This window comes from Hoplias malabaricus, chromosome 3 (genome assembly GCF_029633855.1).
Source record: "Hoplias malabaricus isolate fHopMal1 chromosome 3, fHopMal1.hap1, whole genome shotgun sequence".
Classification (NCBI taxonomy): Eukaryota; Metazoa; Chordata; class Actinopteri; order Characiformes; family Erythrinidae; genus Hoplias; species Hoplias malabaricus.
The window spans coordinates 42,112,583-42,137,964 of NC_089802.1; the positions used below are offsets into that span (position 1 = coordinate 42,112,583).

At 39.4% G+C, this 25,382-nt stretch overlaps 1 protein-coding gene and 2 long non-coding RNA genes across 3 annotated transcripts; 1 reads left to right on the top strand and 2 right to left on the bottom strand.

The window, feature by feature from the left end:
* The first annotated feature begins 1,155 nt into the window (after positions 1 to 1,155).
* On the top strand, positions 1,156 to 6,967 carry LOC136692829 (uncharacterized). Its single transcript, XR_010801989.1, has 4 exons — positions 1,156 to 1,390; positions 3,476 to 3,539; positions 4,512 to 4,587; positions 4,715 to 6,967. It is a non-coding gene; the product is annotated as an uncharacterized lncRNA (long non-coding RNA).
* Positions 6,968 to 9,012: 2,045 nt separating this feature from the next.
* Positions 9,013 to 12,112, bottom strand: LOC136691459 (uncharacterized). Its single transcript, XM_066664018.1, has 5 exons — positions 12,053 to 12,112; positions 10,431 to 10,475; positions 9,875 to 9,979; positions 9,681 to 9,749; positions 9,013 to 9,440 (listed from the first exon to the last, which is right to left on the bottom strand). The coding sequence occupies exons 1-5, from the start codon at positions 12,081 to 12,083 to the stop codon at positions 9,013 to 9,015; spliced, it is 678 nt and encodes a 225-aa protein (XP_066520115.1). The 5' UTR covers positions 12,084 to 12,112.
* Positions 12,113 to 20,693: 8,581 nt separating this feature from the next.
* Positions 20,694 to 24,650, bottom strand: LOC136692647 (uncharacterized). The gene is made up of 3 exons (XR_010801962.1): positions 22,904 to 24,650; positions 21,813 to 22,500; positions 20,694 to 21,688 (listed from the first exon to the last, which is right to left on the bottom strand). It is a non-coding gene; the product is annotated as an uncharacterized lncRNA (long non-coding RNA).
* Between the last annotated feature and the right edge of the window lie 732 nt (positions 24,651 to 25,382).

The window sequence follows — 25,382 nt, forward strand, 5'->3', positions numbered from 1 at the left end:
GCCACGGCTGCCCAAAAAAAGTTCCGCAAGCAGAGAAAACAGCAGAAATCAAAGAAAGTGAACAATGTGAAAATGACTAAAAACCAGTGTTTCTGTTCCTCATGCATCTTGGGCAACTTGCTCATTCTCAACAGAAGCTTGAACCTGTTGGTCAGAAGAGGTCTATTTAGACAGGGTAAGAAAAGTGCTGTGTTGTTTTATTCTTGTGGTATTTACCCAATGAATATCATAGATGCTTCTTTAAGACTCCAGAGCTGTGTTTACTTGTGGAAAAGAGGTAGAATTTGTTCCTTTTAAATCAACAAGTTATGTACAGAGGTCCTGTAACTTCTCTGTCTGTAAGGATGTTTTTTTTTAGTTTACCATTACAAATTAGTTTTCACATTTTGTTTCTAAGGAAAATATCACAGCTACAGTATAATGACATTAAAGGCTTCACATGATCAAAAAATAGAAGGAATACAAATGTTGACCATTTCAATTTTATGTGACTAAAAGCACAGAGAAAACAAATTGTGTCTAGTCTTGTTATCATTCATCATCTTCCCCAGGAAGTTAGTCCTAGAGGCTCAAAGCAATGGAGTGAAGGATCAATGGGCAGGATCTGGTCCAAAACACATCAGGGTCATTCTGTCCACAGGTACTGTATAAAGCTGATGTGACAAAACTGATAAAGAGACATATTCCATTCTTTCACTGCAATATTGCAGCATGTTTAATGTGTAGCATGTTTAACTTCAATTACAGTGTTGGTAGTAAGTTAATAATATGTGGTTGTAGTCTTGGAGGACACATACCAATACATAGCTTTTTGATAATTAGGAAACCTGAGGCACCGTTGAGTAAAAACAATAACAATGTTTGCAATATTTACTAGTTTTGTATTACGAAAATATACATATTTTAATTTATTTGTGGTATATATATATATATATATATATATATATATATATATAGAGAGAGAGAGAGAGAGAGAGAGAGAGAGAGAGAGAGAGAGAGAGATACACATATCCACCCACCCCTAACTCATCCTGCCACCAGATGGAGGCAGAGACCAGTCTCTAAATCATAATCAGAGTAATTCGAAACACCTGTGTGAGCTCTCATTTAGCAGCTCCCTGGAGGCTCTCTGTGCTCAGTCTTAAGGAAAGGAAGAACACCTTCTGCTTATATTTAGAGAAAAGGCTGTTAGGATGATGTTACACCTGTAAGGAATGTGTTAGACTCTGCAAATTAACCTTGGGCGGATAAGGATGTTGAGTGTTGTTTATCTTTTTAGCCTGTAGTTATTAGAGAGAGAGAAAGAAATAAAGAAAGAGAGAGAGAAAGAGAGCGAGAGAGAGCTGTGGAGAATTGAACAAACTGATTCTCTACCTTCCCCAAAGCTCAGGTGAGTCTACACTAGGTCACATGCAGCAGGGGGAGGTAGTGGGAGTCTCCAGAGATGACTGACAGATGAAGTGTGTATGAATCAGGGATATATAACATTGTGGGGCTCAAAGCCTGTTTACACTCTCATTAAGGAGACTTCTCTTACACGTGGGACCAGTAGCTGTGTTGTAGGGTTAGTGTTATGGTGACTTTTCGACTTGAGCACCATTTGTTCCTGGAAGATGGTACGTTTTTAGTCCTTGCTCACATGCAGTTCCACCTGAGCCTAGGTGGGGTCTAAACTGTATGTAAACATTGCAGAGCACCGATTAGCCAGAGAGAATTTTCTGATGGAGAAATGCAGATGTCCGGCACAAACTCGTCCATGTATAAACTCTCCAAGCTACAGTATCGACCACGTTTGTTTTTGTCTGATTCACAACGGCAGCTTGCAAAAATACCCCATGGTCTGGGGCGAGGAGATATGTTCAGTCCTCCCCACCCTGCCCCCCAAAAAATGTTCAAATACATGATGAATAAACAATGCTTAACATTAGCCTTGTCATTGTTGTGGTTTCCAAAACCCATGGTTCCTACCCTGCTCAAAAGTCACATAGTAAAGTTTCTGAAGTGCTGAGCCTGGAGTGGTAACATCAGAGTCTCTTTTTTCCAGTGGAGCATCATGATGATTTAAAGCTATAATTCTGAGATTAAACTAATGTAGAGTTGCTTTAAGGTTTGGATTGTGGTTGGAGTGATGTTTCAGATTAGAGTTTAGGCTGATTTTTATAGAGTTGTCATCAGGAATTCAAAAGTGAGTCGGTGAACTGTAATAAAATAGAAGATATTTAGTAGAACTTCTGTGGCAGTAAACAAACATGCTTTAGTGCACTGGGCCATTGAACACACACACAGACAGATGTGGGCAGCTATTCCCACCACCCATGGGGCAGTTGTGGGTTTGGCACCTTGCACAAGGGCACCTCAGCCATGGACTTAGGGAGGAGGCCAGCGCTGTTCCCCTTAAAGTAACGCTCCCTGACACAAACAAATCATAGTACAGACACAATCTCAACACACAGTGAAAAACTACGGAGCCCCTTAAAGGACTGGGGGAAAAATAAAAAAAACACTATTGATTTTGCGTTCCCTCGCAAATACTTTGTGGGCTCCGTAGTACTGTGCTTGCTGTTGATTATGTGCTTGCTGTGCGTGTCAGGTGAACTATGAAGCAGCTCGTTGAATTTTACTTTGATCTTGGACTGAAATATAAAGATATGTGTGTGTGTGTGTGGTAATGTTTCTGGCAGAAAATGGTATCATTTTTACTGTAGCTTTAAAAAAACAGAATTCCCAGATAAAACGAAATGCATGGTGTAGCGACCGGCTCGCGAGCTCCATAGCCGTGTCTGGAGTGAGCGCGCTGAGCCACGCCTCTGTAAAAATCAGTCCGCAGCGTGCCCTGAAATCTGTGTGTTAAGCCACTACCTTACACCCTCCACCTTGTTATTGAATGACCGGATTTTTAAGAGAGTCTTTGCTTGGTAAAGGTTTTTTGTTAAGATTCTTAGCTTGACCCCTACCCCAGTCAATAACAATAAAAAAACCCAGCCGTCCACACTTTTTTACTTTTTTTTCACGAAGCCGCCTACGTCTCATACACTTGTCACTATGGAGATACGTGGAACTATGCCGTTCTGACTAGCACTTTCAGAATGCTACCGAACGTATATAAACTTGTTGTTTACAACTTCCTCTGATGATATGTGGCAGTTCCTTACATATGTACGATAACGATTCGCACTGGCAACTACTACAACGGAGTTTTAGGGCCACAGCGTTGAAAAAAAAAAAAACAAGATTCCGAGATTAAAGTCAGAATTTGCAATGGAGCGCAATGTATTTGCGAGTGAACGCAAAATCAATGGTGCTTTTTTTTTTTTTCCCCCCCCAGTCCCTTTAGGGGCTCCGTACATTTCCGCCACATTAAATAATAAAAAAATGCACTAACTTATTTTTCATTAATATGTAAACTGGTATCTCAATTGAGAAGTTATTCTACTAATTTTATTCATGATTTTTTGTGGTTTTATTTCGTTTACAGTTACAACCCACAGTTAATCTTTACAAGGAGAAGCTTATTACGATCCCGCCAGCTAAAGGAACAGGTAATTCAGTGAGAAACATGTAGCCTATATCCAGTATAATTTTAGCATAAATACAAACACAAGCTATATGCAAGTTTGTACAGTTCTGCTTAAATGCCATATTTTGTCATTTTTAAATGTCAGAAAGTTAACACATTCTCTAGAGGGAACATATTTAAAATGGCATTTTGATGGTTCTTGTTTTTGAGTACATTCTTGCTTAATTAATATTATTTTATTATCAACTTATTGGAGAAAATAACAACTACAGTTTTAAAGGTGCCATTACTCTTGTACAGGCCAAATTTTTAGTATTTTTCTAGAATGTTAATTCATTAATGATCTGTAACTGTGCATAAAACATACATCAAGTATATAAAAAATATTTACTCCATACAACAAGCACACACACACACACACAATAAAAAACACCGTATTTTTAGTTGTAGGAGTATGAGAAGTTTTCAAACGATTAATGTTACTATAGAATGGGATGTTGATAGTAAGATCTAAGAAATGTTTGATTTGTCCCAAATGATTAACAGAACCATAAAAGAATCTAAAATCCCCATTTAGATTCTGAAAAAATTACTGAAAAAAATACTTTTTCATAGTAAAAAAATCTATTAAAACTATTTCATAGATAATTATTTTAGAATAAAACAAATATCTGATTTTTTATGTTTAAAACAGTAAAAGTAAAAATTACAACAGAATTTCAGTATATTCTTGTTCACAAAATTATTAAATCTAAAATACATTTTGATAAATAATTAATTGTCCACACAGTTATTTTTGGTATGAATTTTTTTTTTTTTTTTAAGTTTTCAGATTCAGATTCCCATTCTGTCACTAGGTGGCATAACATAATGTAACAGTGATTAGCCAAACCATGTACAGGACGATAACCACAAATAAACATAAAATCACTACTCATATTCATATATATTTATGAATAACTATACAATAACTTGCTTTCATGGATGGTTACAGGATGGATGACTTGAGTCAGTTCTTGAGGGAAAGAAATGTTCCTGAGGAAACAATAGAAGCCCTGAAGCATGAGAAGGTACTGTTTAAAAATATATTCTAATTAAAAACTGTCATCAACAAATGTTCAAATGCTAAAACAAATCATCAAATGTTATCTATCCTAAATATGTATTTCTAATAAGTGTTCCATTATCCATGTTTAGATTGATAGGAGGACCATACAGCTGATGACAGATGAGCAGCTGAAGGCTTATTTACTGTCATATGGTGATCGTCTAGCTGTAATGGGATTTTGTATGCGCAAGGAAAGTAATCACCACTAAACTGGGAAAGCAAAGCTTTTTGATCGCCTAAAAAACAGATTATCCAGAAGAAAACTTTCTGATGAAGGAGACAGCAGCACGAACCCAGGGGAGAATTGTCAACCAACTCCAAAAAAGAATGCCCTGAAGACCACGAGAAAGGTAGAAATAGGGTGGATGAACTATGATGATGAAAAAGAGATTTTTAAGCAAGTAAGGACAAAACGTCGAGGGGGAACATGAAGTGTACATGTTTTAAAGGAAGCTCAAAAATAAAATAAAAAATTTGATAGACCAAGCCATCAACCTCTTTTTTCCAAATGGGAAACATATTCTTGGGCCCGTAACAGATTTTGAGCTTGATCTCAAAGATTACCAAGAGGTTGCAGCTGATGATGCAATCACAGTTATACAACTGTACAGTGACACAAAGCTCTCTCTTCTGAGGTTTTACCTGAAGAAGAAAAGAAGTGACAGTTCAAACAGTCAGAGCAGAGATTTGGCTCTTCGTTTGAAGGAAACAGAAGTCTCCCAGAATCACTCTTCTGCTTCTTCTCTTTATGTTGCTACAGCCTCATCATCAGCAGGATTTGAAAAAGTCACCCCAGACGTGATATTTCTTGGAAGTAGCATCAATGATGATGTTTTCCCCTATATGACCTTCCCCTATATCCCACAGAAGAACTAAGTACTGTCAGCGAACATGTTTCTGAGGACAGCAACATTGTGTTTATAGGAGACTTCTCTGGAAGTGGGCAACAAAATGTGGATGACACACAGCCTGTTGAGGAAGAAGATATGTCATCTAGTGGGAGAGTAGAGAGAATATTGATTGTCCATAGAGGGCAGGTACTGCCAGAGCCCATAGGACATTTCTGTGATGATGGAATTCAAGATGCTGACATTAAAATTCAGCTTGTACTTCCAAATGGAGCACATGGACATGCATATGATGACGGGGGTGTTGGGGGGGTTGTGAAGAACTGTCTTTCCGAAATTTGGAATGAGTTCTATGACCAGTTCACAACTGGAAATACATTTAAAGTTCCTTTCCTTTGGCATAATTTTGGACAGAAGCACTGGGAGAGTGTAGGGCGAATAATTGCATTTGGATGGGCAAGGGAGAAGTATCTTCCAACGAAGACTGCACCAATTGTGTTAGAGCAGGCTGCCTTTGTAGGTTTAAAAGCGATGTAGTGGAGAATTTCCTCAAGTACATATCTGAATCAGAGTATGTAGTGTTTGAAACATGGAGATCTGATTTTAACAGTGTTGACCAAGAAGAGTTAATTGAGATCTTGGATAATCAGAACTGCAGAAAAGCACCAACTGCATGCAATGTAAAGGAAATCCTCCAGGAGCTTGCTCACAAGACACTTATCCAAGTGCCTGCCTACGTCATAGATCAGTGGACAAAAATTCTCAGCACAGTTTTTCAGAACTTTGAGGATCTCAGAGCAGTATATGGAGCTTTGCAACCAACTGGCAAAAAGTTTCTGAAGTCACTCAGCTTCCCAGAAACAATGAAAGACAACCAGAAGGACATTCAGCGGCACCTGACTACCTACCTGAGGAATGCTAATTTTCAGAGTCTATGCTTGTTCCTTCGATTTTGCACAGGTTCTGGTCTATTTCTAGAGAAGAAAATCACAGTTGATTTTACCCAAATTCAAGGATTCCAGAGAAGACCTGTGGCACACACATGTGGCTGTGTACTGGAGTTGTCAGTGCAGTATGTCAGCTATCCTGACTTTAGTCCTGAGATGAATAAGGTCTTGGAATCTAATGTGTGGGTGATGAACATAGTATAATGTACTCCATCCAATTGGGGTGTTGAATATAACACTGTCACAGGTATTTTTACAGGAAGTATATTTGTCCCAAACATTTCCTTTGAGCCAGCATGCTGTTATATTGTATGGCTGACCAGGTCTCACTGTAAACGTTAGGGATTTGTATGATTGTTGTCATTGTGGATACTCTGTTGCACACATTTGTTTATGTTAATTTTCAACAGTTTTACTTAATTCTAAACAATATCTTGTGGACTACAAAATCATATAAAATTCTAGATCACTTTATTTGGCCAAGTGTTCATGCATCATATTGAGGTATAGCCTCTAGGCCAACTGTTTTTCATGTACAGCTTAAATGTTTTCACCAGTTATCATTACTCCTGTTACCATCGCCAACTCTCAGATGTTCTCTTATTCAAAGTGTTTTTAATAACAGTGTACTGTTACCATGAATTTTATGGTGAACACTTTTTCATAATAAACGTTACATTTTCATTTCAATAAACATTAATTTGGTTGCCTTTGAAAGCTGTTTCCACCTATATGATAAATTGTAATTACCCAAGTGACATCATTGTACAAGGTTAGTAGCCTAAATGGCTACTGAATATGTACAATTTTCCAGAAATATATCAATATTTCTGTATAAAACTCTTCTGATATTAGTGTTTTTCTTAGTCTGTTATCTGTGGACTGCCACCTCCAAGGGTCTTCAACAAGAGGCAGAAGTGGAATTTTCAAACAATTTATTTAACATGGTAATACAGGCACAGAGATGGCTAATACAAATGTACCTCATAATTTCCCACCCTTGCTCCTGGAGTAGCTCTGCCCTGGGCATTTTAGTGGTTTCCCCACCTCAACTTCAGATCATGATAGGACCAGAGAAGACATTAAAATCCAGGCCAGTGATAATCCAGAACCAGGGTTACTGCAGGCCAGTGGGAACCCTCTGATGTACAGTGTGGGCCATTTATATCGATACATCTTAATAAAATGGGAATGGTTGGTGATATTAACTTCCTGTTTGTGGCACATTAGTATATGGGAGGGGGGAAACTTTTCAAGATGGGTGGTGACCATGGTGAAGTTGGCCATTTTGGATCCAACTTTTGTTTTTTCAATGGGAAGAGTGTCATGTGACACATCAAACGTATTGGGAATTTCACAAAAAAACATGTGTGTTATTCTTTCATGAGTTATTTACAAGTTTCTGACCACTTATAAAATGTGTTCAAAGTGCTGCCCATTGTGTTGGATTGTCAATGCAACCCTCTTCTCCCACTTCACGCACTGATAGCAACACCGCAGGAGAAATGCTAGCACAGGCTTCCAGTAGCCGTAATTTAAGGTGCTGCACATCTTGATGGTATGGTGTGGTATATGGGGTACAAAGATACTGGGGCCATTCTTCATCAGTGGAAACCTCAAGGCCCCTGGATATGCGAAATTGCTACGTGATGATGCGTTTCCCTCTTTATGCACTGAAGCTGGCACGTTCCCTGAGTCTTTCCAGCAAGATGGTGCACCACCACATTATGGGTGTCAGGTCCAAGCATTCCTAGATGAACAGTTTCCTGGAAAGTGTATTGGTCGTCGTGGGCCAGTTAAACTCTTCAGCTGTATTGTGTGCATGTGTGTGTGTGTGTGGGTCCAGTGATTCCCGATGGACCGCGACCCTGGACAGTGAATGTATGAATGAGTGAATGAATGAGTTTGTACATTCCCCCGTGCTGCTGTATTTATGCTTTGAAGTAATTGATGTAATGTATAATTCTGTGTAGAATACAGTGGACACTGACTGTAATTAGTGCGCTGTCATTTAACAACTTTCCCAAAGTCACTATCAGCAGCAGCCTTTAATCCATCGACGATGAACAGATCCCTCCCTCAGTTCACAGATACACAGTACACTTCCTGCAAGACGACACACATCTGTCTGTCTCTCTGTCTCTGTCTCACCCTCTCTGTCCATCTCTTTCTATGGTACCATCTCTGTCTGTTTGTCTCTCTCTGTCTGTCTGTGTCTGTATAACTTACCATCTCTGTCTGTTTGTCTCTCTCTCTGTCTCTGTCTACTCCAAAAGTGTGTAGACCTCTGTTATAGTGAGTGAACTCCTCTGTTTTAAGGTGGACACATCATGCACAGTTTGCAGAATCAAGCAGAAGATGAAGTGAGATGCTGTGGAGCAGCTGCACATGAGCCTCAGGCCACAGCCCAGGGCCAAGTGTGAGTTAAAGGTGAAATCAAGACCAGGAGCAAAAGATCATTTTATTAGTTTTTATTTTAGTTTTTTATGGTTTGTGTGAGTTAGTGTGTGTGTGTGTGTGTGTGTGTGTTTTTTTTTTTTTTTTTTTTTTTTGCTGATGCAGATGAGGCTTCCTTTCTCCATCTTCCAACTTCTACCTCTCCGTATTCATTCTCTCTCCTTGTTCCTTATACATTTCTCTCTTTCTTCTTCTGTGTGTTTTCTCTCGTTGTTCTTTTCTTCTTGCCCCCTGTCTCTCCCATTCTTTTCTTTCTGTCTCCTCCTCTCTTTTTCTCTCCTCTTCACTCTCCTTTCCTATCAAATCTTTCTTTCTTTCCTCTTCTCTCTCTGTCCTCTTCTCACTTTCCTCCATCTTCTTCACTCTCTCTTTCTCCTCTTCTTTCTTTTCTTTCCCTTTCTCCTTCTTGCTCTTTGCATTCTTTCTTTCTTCTGCTCTTCTCTCAATTTCTATTTCCTCCACTTTCTTAGTTCTCTCAAACAACTTCTTTGCTTTTCCTTTAACAGTTTTCTTTTTCTTTGTGACTTCCTTCCTTTCCCTCTCTTCCTCCTGCTCTCTCCATCCTAGGAGAAATGAATGTTTTTTAACTGCACAGTGTAACACTGTTGTGTAGATCATTTTCTTCTTCAGGGTCCAAACCCACAATCTCCTGATGACAGGATCAGGATAAAACCGCTGTGCAACAACTTCAATCACCATGGCAACCACCCAACAACCACCTAAAAAACCCTGAACAGTGTCCTAGTGTTTCACTGCTCTGTCTGTAACTCTCCCACAAGTTGGTTGTGACTGATTTTACTCACCATTCAGCAGCTTCTTTAGGGGCTGAACTACAGCCCACAGCTGGTCCTCCACATTTGCCTCGAGCTCAGCTACAACAGCAAATAAACACAGTCAGTGTGAGACACAAACAGCATTTGATTTGAAAATGAATCCACTCATTGGTAAAGGCAGTGTTATCGTGATGCTGATGATGCTGAATGTTTCTGTTACGCACCCAAGAGACGGCTGCTGGTCTCTTGCTCCCTGAGGAGGCTCTTGGTCTTTTGGAGGAGGTAGATCTCCTCAGGGATCAGAGCCATGACCTCCATGGCGAGCTTAACTGTTTAAAATGAGTAAATATAATCAGTGTTACACTGGGTCATTATCATAGTTCCTGGTGGAGCAATACTGATACTGAACACTGAATATTGGCTGATACTGATCTGAAACCGCATTATTCAACACCACTAGGCCATTAATGAGCTGTTCTGAACTTAGCTGTTTAGTGACACTTTAGCAACCACCTGCAGTAACAACCATTGCCTTTCTACACCCTGTCATCCACCTTAAACACCAGAGCCTCCAACTAGTCACCACTTCACAAGCAGAACCCTGCGTCTTTAGTATTCTCTCCGTCTTTCTGTGATGACCTGTTACAGAATGACAGTTATTTCAGTTTTTGAGAAACGGTAACTGGAATAACGTAGCAAGCACCTGAGATCCCGCCCACGTCCTTAACGCCAGGTGGAGGCTCTTGTGTGTGATCTTTGTGTGAAATTGTCTACACTTACTCAGAGGCTGGTCCTGCTGTGGCCGCTGTGGGCTGTGGTTGTTCACTGGATTAAAGAGAAATTAATTAATAACAGTGATTAATGAACACAGATTAATGCTGATCTTCAACAGAATTCCCACCAATTACCTGAACCTTATTAAAATGCAGTGGTCTTTTTCTCCCCCAGAGATCAAGAGGAAATATAAAGAGATTCGCAACACTTCACATACGAAGTGCCTCGCCATTTGCTATCATTAATTACCATTAATTGTATTAAAAAAGTTGGGGTGGAAAAGCTAACTTACTGTTCTTTTAATGCAACAGTGAATATAAGGCAACAGTCACTTTAATGTGGCACAGGATTCAGTTTACTTATTATTTAAGGTTGCATTGGATGCTCAGATTGAATTTTATCCTTCCACCTTAAATAGTGCAGACCCAGAGCATAACTGCTGCACTGTTTAAGGTGGAACAGGAAAATTAAAACATGAATTTGGGAAATAATTACTTATTTCTAATAATTAATTAGTGATTAGAAGGTCTCCTACCTTAATGAACTTAAATAAAGAAAGACAAAAAACTTAGGAAGAACAAAGGAGGGGAAGACCTGTCAGGTTTTTTTTTTTTAATTGTCCTATCCACCTTAAATTATATAGTCTCCAAATGTAACTGTGACAACTTTTAAGGTGAAATAGGACAATGCGAACAAGTTGTGAAATGATTACTTAAGAATGGAAGGCTAATTAAATGAAGAAACCCCAAATATGAGAAGACCTCATTTACATACATTTGTGCATTTTCTTTTTTTCACATGAACATAAAGAGAGATATACAACTGCAGACTGTGAAAGTACAGTAGAGGTACAATGTTGGTCATTAAAGGTACAAACTGTGTAAATGTACCTTTAAAGGTACAACGATGTTTAAGAGTCCAGTTTTGTTCCTTAAAGGTACATTACATTCTCTTCTCCAGCAGGAGAGATACATGTTTGTAATCTTTCATTATAGAACTGTGTCATATAAAAAACATAATACAAGTCCTGGAGATGAAACGGGGCATATGAAATAAACACAATTTAAAAATCTACAATTATAATAAAATAAGGTACAGTTATGTTCCCTAATTAAAGGTACAAATATGTATCCCTGAGGGTACCACCACAGTGAGAAATTTTCTGACAATATATTTGTGAATATTATTTCAGAAGCTCAACATATTTTTGACCCTAATCCTGTTCCATACTTTTACAACTGTACATTTTCAGTGATATTACCAGGCTTTTCCAAGCCAACGTAAAGCTCCTTGTAGAACTTTCTTTTTCTAGTAAACTATTACTTCATATTTCTTCAGTAGCATGTCCCACAAAGACATTTCAAGTTGATTTTCACAAAATAATTAGCATTTAACTCATGAGCCGACCAACAGTTAATAACACACACTGTTCCCTTTCTAGTTCAGTACATAGTACGATATTCTCAGGTATCGATATTAAATAATCATGAGCTACTATGAATATTCAGTTTCTGTAAGGAATTGTTTAGCAGTCATTACAAATGTGTCAGTAACTGCTCTGAATATTCAGTACTCTGATTGATTCAGTATCTGCTGTAAATAAAACAGATTTTTACTGGTCTACTCACTCAGATAAAGATTCTCCCTCTCTTCCCTCATTGTGAATGTGGGCTCTTCTTGATGTTGTCTCATACTGACCTGAAACATCAGCAGCGCACACTTTTTTCCTTCTTCACCTTTCTGACATCACACGCATCAAAGTTCCTTTGATCTTTTTGACGTCAGAGCACACGGATCTATAAGATGTGGTGGAATGTTGAGGCCCTCAACGTTCTGCAGCAGGTGTTACGCCCATCTTCTGAAATCCCTGCTCCGTGATAGAAACCAATGATGGAGAAACAAAGCGGCTCCGAACCAGGTTCTTTTGGAAAGTTCGGTGAAGTCCAATCAAGACCAAATTTTACATACATATGTAGAGTCTTACCCCGAAGGAGCACGTATAATATGACTCAAATCCATCGAAAGGAAGTGCTACAATTAGACAATTACAAGTTATATGCAGTTTCTGTGTTCATGCTGGATTTCTGTTACTGGGAGGGCCTATATGCCACACAGTGATGAAAGTTTCATATTTTATTAATAATTATTAAAGTTCAGGTCCTTAGGATTCCTCTGATACCACATATGTCCATGTTACTTAAATATCCACAGAGCAGTAGATGATTAAAAAGTCTGTACGTGCATTTCTAACATGAATAACTAACTACTCAGCAGCACTATGTGACAGTAGTGAATTGTTTCACAAGCAGGTAGCACTCTAAGTCCAAATATTGCTTTGTTCATCTACCTTCATGAGATCTTATTTCTTTGTACCAAAGGTCATAACATATGAACATAAATATTTATCATAATTAAAAACGGCACTCACCAGTCCTCATGGTCTCTCTGTGCTGATGTTCCTTACACCAACACTAAGGCCCCAGTGTGCAGATCCTTGCTTAAATGGACATCTCATGGACACGTGACTTCCGGGTAGTGAGCGATGTACTTATTCAGATTCCATGTTGTTGTTGACAATTACTATACACAATGGCTGCCATCGGCCACTGAGATTTTAGCAGCTCTTTGAAAGTCTTAACAAGGCCCGATCATAAAGAATTTTTTACAGGGTGTCTATGGGGCATTTCCTAAGTACATGAGACATTTCATAATGATAGCTGCTAGTTGGAGATATAACAATATCTTAGATTCATTTTTGCCTTGTTTGGCCTAAATGGCCCATGTGTCCTAAGGCCTCATTGTTGGCTCAGACTGGTCAAGGGTCCAGATTAGGCCCATTTGTGTTAGGACCATCTCATTGCCGCTTGCGGCTATATCTTTTTCTTTATTTTTGTCTTGGAATGACACTCACTATCAGGAAACTACACCTTCTGTGCAGTGTTGCCAACTTTTTGAAATCAAAATAAGGAGTGCAGGGGCTTGGGGGTTAGTATGCTCTTGTAAATCCTTTTCGACTGTAGTCAGTCAGACAAAACATTTTTGTTGTCAGACATTTATTGATCCAATTGCCATCAGGATGGACAGTGTCTGTCAGTAGCGCTTACAGATAATGAATGAATGAATGAATGATGTACCCATTTAAAATAACTTTTATATTAAATTGTTCATTTATTACAGTAAGATCTGAAGTGAAAGAATATTATTGGTCTAAGTGTCTAAAAGACATTAAATTATCAGGTGTCCAGTCAAAATGTCATAGAATTAATTGTTTAGTTAGGACTTATATTTGTCTTACACTCTAATTAATATTAATCTATATGAAAATATCTAACTTATTTAAGGTGGAAGAGAACAGTCAGACAGGAAGCTGCCTCCTAAAATGATATTTAAAGTGTAAAAGTACTTACAAAAGTAAGTAATCACTTAAGAAGATAAAATCCTTGTCTAAAGAAAAATTTCATGTGGAAATGTTAAGCTGTCAAGCTGTTAAGCTGCCAAATACACATCAAACAGCGGCAGTTTATTTTACTTTTGTCACTGTAGGTAGATTGTGTACATTTTTCTGTGTAAATATGTTGACTATAGCATATTAATTTTAAGATGTGAAGATCCAAAGTGGGGCGGCACGGTGGCGCAGCAGGTAGTGTCACAGTCACACAGCTACAGGGGCCTGGAGGTTGTTCGATTCCCGCTCCGGGTGACTGTCTGTGAGGAGTTGGTGTGTTCTCCCCGTGTCCGCGTGGGTTTCCTCCGTGTGCTCCGGTTTCCTCCCACAGTCCAAAAACACACGTTGGCAGGTGGATTGGCGACTCAAAAGTGTCTGTAGGTGTGAGTGAATGTGTTTGTGTGTGTGTCTGTGTTGCCCTGTGAAGGACTGGCGCCCCCTTCAGGGTGTATTCCCGCCTTGCGCCCAATGATTCCAGGTAGGCTCTGGACCCACCGCGACCCTGAACTGGATAAGCGGTTAGAGATAATGAATGAAAGATCCAAAGTGCTTGAACTCATCATTGCGTAGGTTGAATTATCTTCAACCTGGCAACCCATGCGAGCTTCGTGTCTGGGGAAGAAGCGGAGGGGCAGTAAACTCTCTCCACTGTTTTGAATGTGGAGTGCAATGCCCATTTGTACCGCATTCTGTCCGGACAGGTCTCTCCTCTTCTGATCATGGGGTTATTTTACAAAGTACAGCTTCTCTAGTGGTTGGCTGTAGATGGTCAAAGTTCAGGATTGTCTAACTTTAACAGAAATGTCCTCCTCCTCTTTGGCAGGTGTGTGTGTGGAGGATTAATACGTCTCAGTGAAATCACGGCCCCTGCGCATGCGCCTGATTAAACCCGCGCTGTTTCTCGTCCAGTTTGATCCGGTTTTTTAACGGTTTCTTCAGCGGAGTGGATTCTCACAAACTCTGTAAATACCTCAGTAATTTCTCTGAACATTGTTTCATTTTGAATACAACACATTCCAGGTGTTTAATTCATATTTTGGCTGTTGAATGTGGATTTTAATCACGATTAAATCTTTGTCTCTTTGTCCGTGGGTTAACCGAGGTAGCGTTAGCCAGTAAGGTTAAGTTACCTCAGGATTTAAAATTCTTCCATGTCCCTTAGCAAATGTCAAATAAAAAATGAATAACGGTTAGCTAATGAAAGACACAGGCACAGAGTAATGTAGTGTGTGAAGTTCAAATTGTTAATAGATCTTAAATTGTTTACAGTACAGTACGCTACCTTTGTTCTGGCCCTGTGCATTAGATTCTGCTAAAGTCAGAAACTGATTTTAAATGTTCTGTTTCTCCTTAAATGATGCGTTATTTTCTGGTGAATCAGAAAATAAGACAATTTAACACTAGACGTGTGTCTTACTGATACCTAGAAGCATCCAGAGCCCATGATCTGATTCGGTTCTGTTAGATATTAAAATACAATAAAATCAACTTGTTTCCACTAGACGTGAAAATATATGACCATTTAATATCAGTGTTTTCACGTTAACAAAGTTTAAACAAAAACAGACCTAAATGAACGATAAATCCTGTGTTGTTTTTTGTTTGCCATATGGAAAGCTGTAAAAGTCATGTAAGGTTAAAATAGTACTGGTTGAATTAGTTTTTTTTTCGGATAGAGTATATTTATAGCACATTTATATTGTGTGCAGAGACTGGCAATGTAATATTGTCATCCGCATATGTACTAATATAACTCATCCACTTCAGCTCTTGCTGCATGTCTATTTCTTTATTCTATATTACGTATTCCCTTAATTTAATAATTGTTGGTAGTCTCTGGGCTTGTCTAGCATGTTTTGCATGTTACATGTAATACATTTGTGCACTCATCGTGACAAATTCCTTGTATGTCCAACATACTCTAGGAAATAAAGTGATTCTCATTGATATTTAACCCAAAGCAGCTCAAGAACAAATGATTAATTGTAATTCCATTACATGCTGTTATTTTATTAGTATAATAAAGGACTTTTATTTATGTAGAGTGTCTTTATTTCTTGTAGATTTGTCTTTGCCATTTTTCTGATTGAAAATAAATGGTGCAGGTCAGCTGATGCTAATATAATTGTCCTCAACAACGTGTAGTTTATAGTTTATGTATGTAATTATAGTTGGAAATGAGGTCAGTAAGGTAAAAGAATGTTAAGAAAAATGGCTGTCAAACACTCAAAGAAAAGTGTGGTGAAATAGTGAATCCAAGTCCATTATTAGAGAACTCCTCTTTGAAACACATAGAGGTGGGTTTAAATGGAGTGTACTGGGTGAATGATGGTGAAAAAAGACAATGTGTTCCTTCCTAAATATTTACAAAATCCATCCATCCATCCATTATCTGTAACTGCTTATCCAATTTAGGGTCGCGGGGGTCCAGAGCCTACCTGGAATCATCGGGCGCAAGGCGGGAATACACCCTGGAGGGTGTGCCAGTCCTTCACAGGGCAACACAGACACACACACACATTCACTCACACACACACACGGACGGTAGTGATGGGAATTTCGGCTCTTTTGGCTCGGCTCTTCATAAAGAGCCGGCTCTTTCGGCTCCTAAATGGCTCTTTGTTTTACCACGTATTTCCACTGGTACAGAACAATATTACCTACATTTTACATGACTATATGGACAATATATTATTGTTCAATATTAAAAATAATAAATAGTGTTGCAATGGCCAATTGTTTTTATGGCTGTCTTGTAATAACTCACTGATTGCACTCACACATTCAGTTGTATAAATAACTGGATTTTTATTTAAACACCTTAATAAAACATCACTTGTAAACTCTGAAATATAGCCAATGGAACCCAAAAGGTAGGTATTACAAGATAGCTTATTAAATTAAATAATCCTCCATTTCTGGGTAATAAACTAAACAAATACTCTGCAAAGTGCAAAACAGCAGCATTCAGCGGTAGTGATTAAAACAACCACAACTGTCAACAAACATTTAACTGATTTAACATTTTCTTCAACTATTTTTTGGAAGGCAGATCGGCATTCAGGAAAACCAAGTGTCTCAGCTCGGAGGGTTGGAGGGTTGGAGCTTGCTTGTTGTTCTCTGATTGGTTGAATGACAAGCCTTAGAAAAAATGGCTCGGTCTTAGACGGGAACCGGCTCTCATCGTTCACTAACAAGAGCCGGCTCGTTCGCGACCGACACATCACTAACGGACGGACACTTTCGAGTCGCCAATCCACCTGCAACGTGTATTTTTGGACTGTGGGAGGAAACCGGAGCACCCGGAGGAAACCCACGCGGACACGGGGAGAACACACCAACTCCTCACAGACAGTCACCCGGAGCTGGAATCAAACCCACAACCTCCAGGCCCCTGGAGCTGTGTGACTGTGACACTACCTGCTGCACCACCGTGCCACCCCTATTTGCAAAATCATGAAGGAAATATACTATGCACTAAGCATAATAATTAATATTTTGCCCAAATACACAAATATAAAGTTATCCTCATTTAGAGTTAGCTTGGGTGTGCTGTTTTTTGTTGCATTTTACCATTTAAGGCCACCTTAAATGAAGAAGGTTTATAAAACATATATATATACAGCTCTCCAGAACCTTTTGTAATGTATTTAGTAGTAGACTAATGTAAAATTAATTGGGAAACATTCATCATATACATTTGTCCCGTTTAATCATTTAGCAGTATATCTGTAAATGAAGGTAGTGTGTTAACCTAGTTTGTAATTTGTGTGAGCCCTCAAAAAAGTCATCCTTACATATAAAGAAGACAAGTTATCACTTCTTAGTACACAAATATCAAAGCAACAATCATTTTATATAATGTAATTGACTAAACTTTGCTGAAAATAGCAAAACTCATATGAATGAGAGGTCCCAAATGACCAAAGTTTTGTCATGACATTGAGTGAGGTTCCCTGAGACTGAATGGACATAAGTGGGTCTATCTCAACGTTGGCAAATGTGATTGGTGTTCAATTAAACAAAGGACATGGAAGTAACAGATGGCTGGATTGGTTAAAATAATGAGTAGCACACAATATTAATCTATTTTTATTGAAATTGACTTTAAATCTGAAAGTGTCCTTAAATGCCACATGCACTTAATTTGTACAGTTACCCTAGACAACAAGCAGCCGTTTGTATCTGTTGTAAAGAAATGCGTCTTCCTGCGTCTTCTAGGAAGAACAAGACAGGCTTCATTTAGATTTGTATGTCTGATATTGGGTGCAAATTAGACAATGTACTGTGATAGTCAGTTGTTATAATGTACAGATTATGTAAATGTGCTCCTCTCTCTTTGACCCCCTTCAGGTTTTACATGGGGTCTAAAGGATCACCTGTGTACAGATCTCAAGACTACATTTCTGACATCACTTGATGAGTGACTCAACGCACTAATGAAAGACCAGAGACTTTGGAGGAGAAAGGAGGATTCTCGTAGTAAAACTTGATGACCAGGTGATTATGGGTTGATTATAATTCAGTATACGCTGAACGATCACTGGATTGGGAACATGCACCTTTACACTCACTGTCCATTTTATCAGCTCCACTGACCACACAATAGAACTTTGTAGTTCTACAATTACAGACTGTAGCTCATCTGTTCCATTCCACTCTGTTCCTCAATTGTCAGGACCCTCACAGTACCTCCACAGAGCAGATATGATTTGGGTGGTGGATCATTCTTAGCACTGCAGTGACGCTGACATTGTGGTCATGTGTTTCTTTGTGTTGAACTGGTGTGAGTGGATCAGACACAGCATGGCTGCTGGAGTTTTTAAAGCCCTCAGCATCATGGCTGGACTGAGAATAGTCCACCAACCAAAAAAAAAAATCCAGCCAACAACGTCCTGTGGGTAGAGAATGGACACAAACCTGAGCAGCACTGCTGTGTCTGAGCCACTCATACCAGCTCAACACACACACTAACACACCACCACCACGTCAATGCCCCTGCTGTGCTGAGAATGATCCACCTGGTGAAATGGATATAATAAATTATTCAGAGCAACAGGTGGACTAGTCTGTAATCGTGGAACCGCAATTAAAAAGTCCTGCCGGTATCCAGCAGTTTGATGGTCAGACACAACAGGTTCTGCTCATCTGTGAGAGCTGCATGGGCCATGTGTGTGTGGACCAGAACCACAAGGAGATACAAAAGTTGAAGAAAAATGGGGCTTTAATTTTGCGCAAAGGGCAAAATAAAAAAAATGCTGTAGGTAAAACAAAAAGGCTAGACAGTGTCTCTCCGTCCTCGACAGGGCCAGGAATGTGGCTCAGCAGCTCTCTGTGAGGCGAAGGCAGGTCCGTATCCAGTCACAGAAGTTACAGAGGGAGAAAGAATACAGTGTTAGTCCACATCACCGTGGAGCCAAGATACTCACCCAACTGCACGCTGAGGTCTCAGCAATACCATTGGATAGAGGCTGGTAGAGAGTAAAGCCCCACAGGCGTGAATGTTGAATTACAAACCAGAGCTCTTCAGATCTGGACTGTGTTTCCAGGTTCCAGGCTGGGATTTTAAAATGGCCGACAGATGTGACACTACAACTGCAACTGCTATCGCTCCGTCCTGCCGGCGTTGTAAATTCCCGAACAGGAACCAGGATGAAATAAATTGATGAAAGAAGAAATATCTGACATAAGTTAATCAGATCTAATATTTAATAATATTTTCATCACTGTGCAAACATAAGTGTGTGTGTTCGAACACAATATTGTCCAAAAAGTTTTGGCCTGAATTATCTGTTAGTACAAGGGTGTGTGTAGTGTTGGGAGTGATATTGAGATTGTGGTCTAAACAACAGCTGTGGTAGAGTTTTGATATTAATGGTGTATAGTTAGTGACCAGTGTAAAATGAACCCGAAAATACAGTAGAACTGAAATATTTTTACAAGTTCACAGTAGTGTTTCTGAAAGAGTGTAATTACATTTTTGAATGAGCACAACAGGGCACCATGATCTATTTATTTATTTATTTTATTTAGGATACCAATCCAGTGGAGTCCTACACAAGAGGAGAAACAACGACCATCTTTGACGTGATTGAGGGTGACGTTGCTCAGGCAGCACCACAGACACCTGTGAACAAGGCCATAGTCATCAAGGGAAGAGTGGTAACACAGTCTTTGTGTCATGAAGCTTTTTGGACTGTTGCATGCACTGAACTTGGAATTTCCAAAGGGACAGGAATACACATTTGAGGCAGTGCAAAACATATTTGTTGGACTATGAGACGGGAGCACGACAGAGTTTAGTCCTTAAAGAATTATTTCTTTAAAGCGTAGATTATCACTCTGAAGTCCCTCTTCAAAGTTCAGTGTCTTTTTTTAAAAACATTATTATTAGAGTACTGGAGTGATGCTGGGTCGGTAGCTACACCTGTTTTCTTGTTTTCTCTCTGTAATCTCTTCTATTTTTGCTCTCTCCAATTCTCTTCTTCCTAGGAGTAATGGCTATTATAACTGCACAGTGTAACACTGTTGCATTATGTTCTTATTCTGGGCTCAAACCCACAATCTACTGATGACCGGCACTGTGTCCGGATTGTCTCTCCCTGAGAAAAAATCCAGGTTCTATTTTCCTGAAGATGTTTTTTATTTGTGAGTACTGTAACAAACAAATCACAAAGCGGCTTTGTTTTCACAATGCACAAATCAAATGGAAATCGTCCACAATCGAACTTGAACGTTTGGTTTGTTTTGGAGCGGTGTAGAGGGTGTGAGTTTGTTTAACAGGGGTGTGAATCTCTCAGTGTCTGGTGATTCGATACGATTCCTATTTTCAGATTATATTCAAATAGTCTATAAATTTTATTTAAATTATGTGATTGACAAGATGAAACAACAATGTAAACCAGTAGAACATTTATTTAAAACAAATTAAATTAGATTCCTTACTGTATCAAATCTTTTTTGCATCATTTTATATTAATACCAAAATTTTACCAGGATTGTGCATAAAATTCTGTAACTTAAATGACCAGAATTAGGTTTGCTTAGCTGCCTGGATTTTTCTTAAGTAAAACAAATAAAAAATAAAAAAATCTACCAATGAAAAAATAATTCAAAATATATTAATACAAAAGTAAACAGGCTTCAGTCTACCATAATGCACTGACCTTTAACTGAAAATAAAAAGTCATAGTGCATTACTGCATTTACATTTTGTAAGTCTTTAAAACTTCATAGTCTTTTTAACTATATTGCACTAACATTCACTACATTTACAAAACGTAACCTTCATATTCATATCAGGTAAATTTTGAACAAGATTTTGAAACCTGTGCAAGTCTACATAAAAACACTTCTAAATTGTACGTAATTTATAAACCACCCAAATTGTATTGTTTAGAACTTTTGTTAATCAATAATGACTAGATTCTTTTTGCAGAAAAAGAGGCTGATCAACATGGTCAGAAGTAAGTGTGCTGTGCTGTGCTGTCACAATGTCCCCAGCTGTAGAAAACACTCGTTCTGTGGCAACACTGGTGCCAGGGATGCATAGGTAGCGTTTAGCTATTCTAGACAGTAGAGGAAACTCTCCCTCATGAAATCTCCACCACTGGAGAGGGTCTTCTGAGAGAGTCAGTGGAGGGACTTCCAGGTACTTCTTGAGCTCCTCTTCAGCTGTGGTTCTGGTGGATTTACTGACCTTGGTAAATGTCTTTGCTAAGAGATTAACCAGTGCTGATTTTCTTTTTGGAGAAGGACCTTCATCTTGGCTTGCTGCTGGCCCCTGGCGATGTTGTGTGTCACCTGGCCTCTCTTCAACCTGTTAAATAGACTCATATTATGTTTTTTTATAATGTGTGTGAGTATATATATATATATATATTTTTTTTTTATTATTATTTATTTATTTATTTTTTTTTGTATAATGTGAGAAAAAAAATTACCCCTTGAGCTGTAGCTTCATCTATTACTTTCCCATGGATTTCCTGATGCTGCTCTTCAGTGTGAAATGGTAGTGTTTTGAATCTCAGATCCAAGGTGGAAGCCGTATACAGAAGTGTCTTACTCTGCTTACTTGAGTATCTGCTAAATCTTCATTGATTGCTTTTTTAACTTCACGGACAACTGGTGTATCACAGAAGTTTGCTTATGTGTCAAGAAACAGCTGAGCATCCAATGGAGCGATTACTGAGAGAGTTGGTGTAGAGTCCTCTGACATTATGTTGATGGCATCTTTCAGAGGCTTGAGAGTCATAGCTGTTTCTTCAGCATGGGTGATGTCAGTCTCATTGACAGTGCAATTGTCATCTGCCTGTCCATATTTTCCTCACCTGGGGTGAAAGGAGGGCAGCGCAAATTGCAGGCTGCTGCTCCAGAAAACTTTCAACCATCTCATAACAGCTGTTCCATCTTGTAACAACATATAGCAGGCGATGGAGCAGGAAGTCTTCACAACCCTTGGGGTATTAGCTGGAAGGTTGTTGCATTACCGTTGTGCAATTTTAATATTTTAATTTCTCTCCTCTTCTCTCTTCACTTTCTTTCTCCTCTCCTTGTTCTCTCTCTCTCTCTCCCATTTGGTTCTCGATCTGGCCACTGCTCTCCAGGCTTTAGCTCTCTCTTCTCTGCGGACTGTAACAATGCGGGGTGTCATGGTGACAGAGATATTAACAGGAATGGCGACAAGTGGAGGAGACTTTTAATAACAACGACAACAGAACTAGACAGAGAGGCTAGGGAACTAGACAGAAGGGCTGAACACAAGGGCTAGGGCACTAAATACAAGAGCTAAGCACAGACTAAACACTAAACAAGAAAGCCAAACAAAGCTAAACACTAAACAAGAAGCTAAACACTAAACAAGGCTATACTGAACAAAGGGGTTAAACACAAGGCTTTAAACATAGACCCACAGACAGCAAACATGCGTACAGTGACCACAAACAAGAAACACCTGGACACGTGGGGGGGACAGTCACATGACAAGGGGAGCACAAACAAGAAACAATACAGAACACAAAACAAAGCACATTACATGGATTTTCTCTCCCTCAGCTGTGCTCTCCTTTCCTTCTTTCTCTCACTGCTCTCTTTGCTGCCTGTCCCATGTCTTGTATTTCTGCTCTTTTATCTTCTTTGTTTGCTTTGTCTTGCTCCTCTGGCTTTGCTTTCTGTTTCTCTTTTTCAGTCTTAGCTCTTGACTTTTTCTCTTCTATCTGCCTCTGTCTCTCCTCTCTGCGCTTTCTCTCTCTCCTCTTCTCTCTGCGCTTTCTCAGAATTCAGAAAGCTTTATTAGCATGACTGTGTAAGTTACAGTGTTGCTAAAGCATTATAACAGTTAGGATGATCAAAGTATTTAAACAGAAATTACAAATACAACAGAACTACAGGTAATAACCACGTTAACAATAACATTCTTATTAACGTTGATATTATTGTTTACGGTGTATCAAAGAAGTAAATTACTGGGGGACATTTGGGTTTGGGGCTGGGTTCAGTGGGGTAGGGGTTCGGGGGCAGGGTTCAGTAGGGTAGGGATTTGTTAATGTTACCCACTGTCTCTCAGGCAGTGACATGCTGTTACATATTTAGCAGCAAGGGCTGCAGTGTGTCCCTCACCCAGAATTATTTGTAATTTCTCCAGTTCTGTACGTTGATCAAGTCGTGGAATTATTTTAATGAATTGTTTTGTAAAAGATTCACGTATATTTTTACATTTTTCATAGTGAAGAACAAAGTGCAGTTCTGTTTCAACCTCTGTCTGTCGCATAGTGAACACACAGTCTCTGGGATGCAAGACTTTTTAAACCTGCCCATTTCTACGGCCAGACTGTGGTCACTGATTCTGTACCTGGTCTGTTTCTGCTCTGTATCTCTGACAGACAAGAGATACTCTTCCAGTTTATACTTTGTTTTTAGAGTCCTAAAGCATTTTAATTTACTCTGATTGTGAATGCCTTTTTTCCCAATGCTCCAGATAATCTTTCTGAGTGCTTTTGATGATGTGGTGAATGTTGAGTTTTGGTTGTAGAGCAGTACTGGAGCGAGGCTGGTGTTTGTTAAAAGATGTTAGAGGGTTAATAAGCCTCAGGACCAGCTGACTGAGGGAGTTCTTTTCAGGGGTCAGTTCTTGGCTCTGTAGTGCTTTAAAATGCAACGTTTCTCTGGGGCTTGTCTTCAAATGCATCCAGAAATTTAGAGCTCTTTTTTGTATATTTATGTAGAGTGGAAATCGGCCTAATTCTGCCCTGCACGCGTTAGTTGGGGTTTTCCTTCAGACTTTAAAAACCAATCTACAGAATTCAGCATGCAGGGCTTCTGTTGCATGCTTGTCCTATTTAGTGTAGCTGTGCTCACAGAGTGGACCCCACACCTCACTCCCATACAGCGCAATGGGCTGGATCACACTGTCAAATAATTTACACCAGATTGAGATGGGAATGTCAATGTTGTATAATTTCCTCCTAATTGCGAACAGTGCTCTGCGAGCTTTGTCCTTTAGTGCATTCACTGCCGTACTGAAACTCCCAGATGCAGTAATGATCAGGCCAAGGTACACGTACTGCATCGTGTGCTCCAGGGCAGTGCTGCCCAGAGTGAACTGGTACCTGTGTTCCTGACACCTGGGCTTTTTCTGGAAGACCATGACTTTAGTCTTCTTGAGATTCACTGCCAGGGCCCAGTTCTGACAGTACTGCTCCAGCAGGTCCAGGTGCTGCTGTAGCCCCTGAGCGCTCGGGGACAGCAGCACTAGGTCGTCTGCGTAGAGCAGGAACTTCACCTCCCCGTCCTGCAGAGTGAGACCGGGGGCTGCAGACTGCTCCAGCTGCACCGCTTACTCATTAATGTAAATTTTAAAGAGTGTTGGGCTCAGACTGCAGCCCTGCCTCACTCCTCTTTTCTGCGTGAAGAACTCTCTACATTTTTGGCCAATTCTTATCCCACATTTGTTTTCCAAATACATTGATCTGATAAGATCATACACTTTACCTGTAGAGGTTTATAGAATCAAAAGCTTTCTTGAAATCTACAAAACATGCAAAGATTTTTCCATTTTTAGTTTGATGAATGTGTTGGTTGATCAGGGGGTGTAGGGTGTAAATATGGTCAGTGGTTTTGTGATTTGGGAGGAGGCCAATTTGATTTTTACTCAGGATACTCTGTTCGTTAAGGAAAGACTGAATTCTGTTGTTATTGAGCACTTTCCTCAGATTACTGCTCACACAGATGCCTCTGAAATTGTTAGGGTCCAGTTTGTCTCCACTCTTATGGGTGGGGGTAATGAGTCCTTGGCTCCAGGTGTCGGGAAAACAGCCTGAACTCAGGATGAGGTTGAATAACTCAGGAGTGCTGCTTTAAAGCATTTCATTTCTGATGCTGTCAGGGCCACAGGCTTTTTTTGGGTTTTTGGCCAATTCTTCTGGAGTTATGGGGTACTGATTGTTCTGACTGTTTTTAATTGTATGTTCGAGTAACTGTAGTTGTTGAAGGATCAGATTGTAATTAGAATGTAT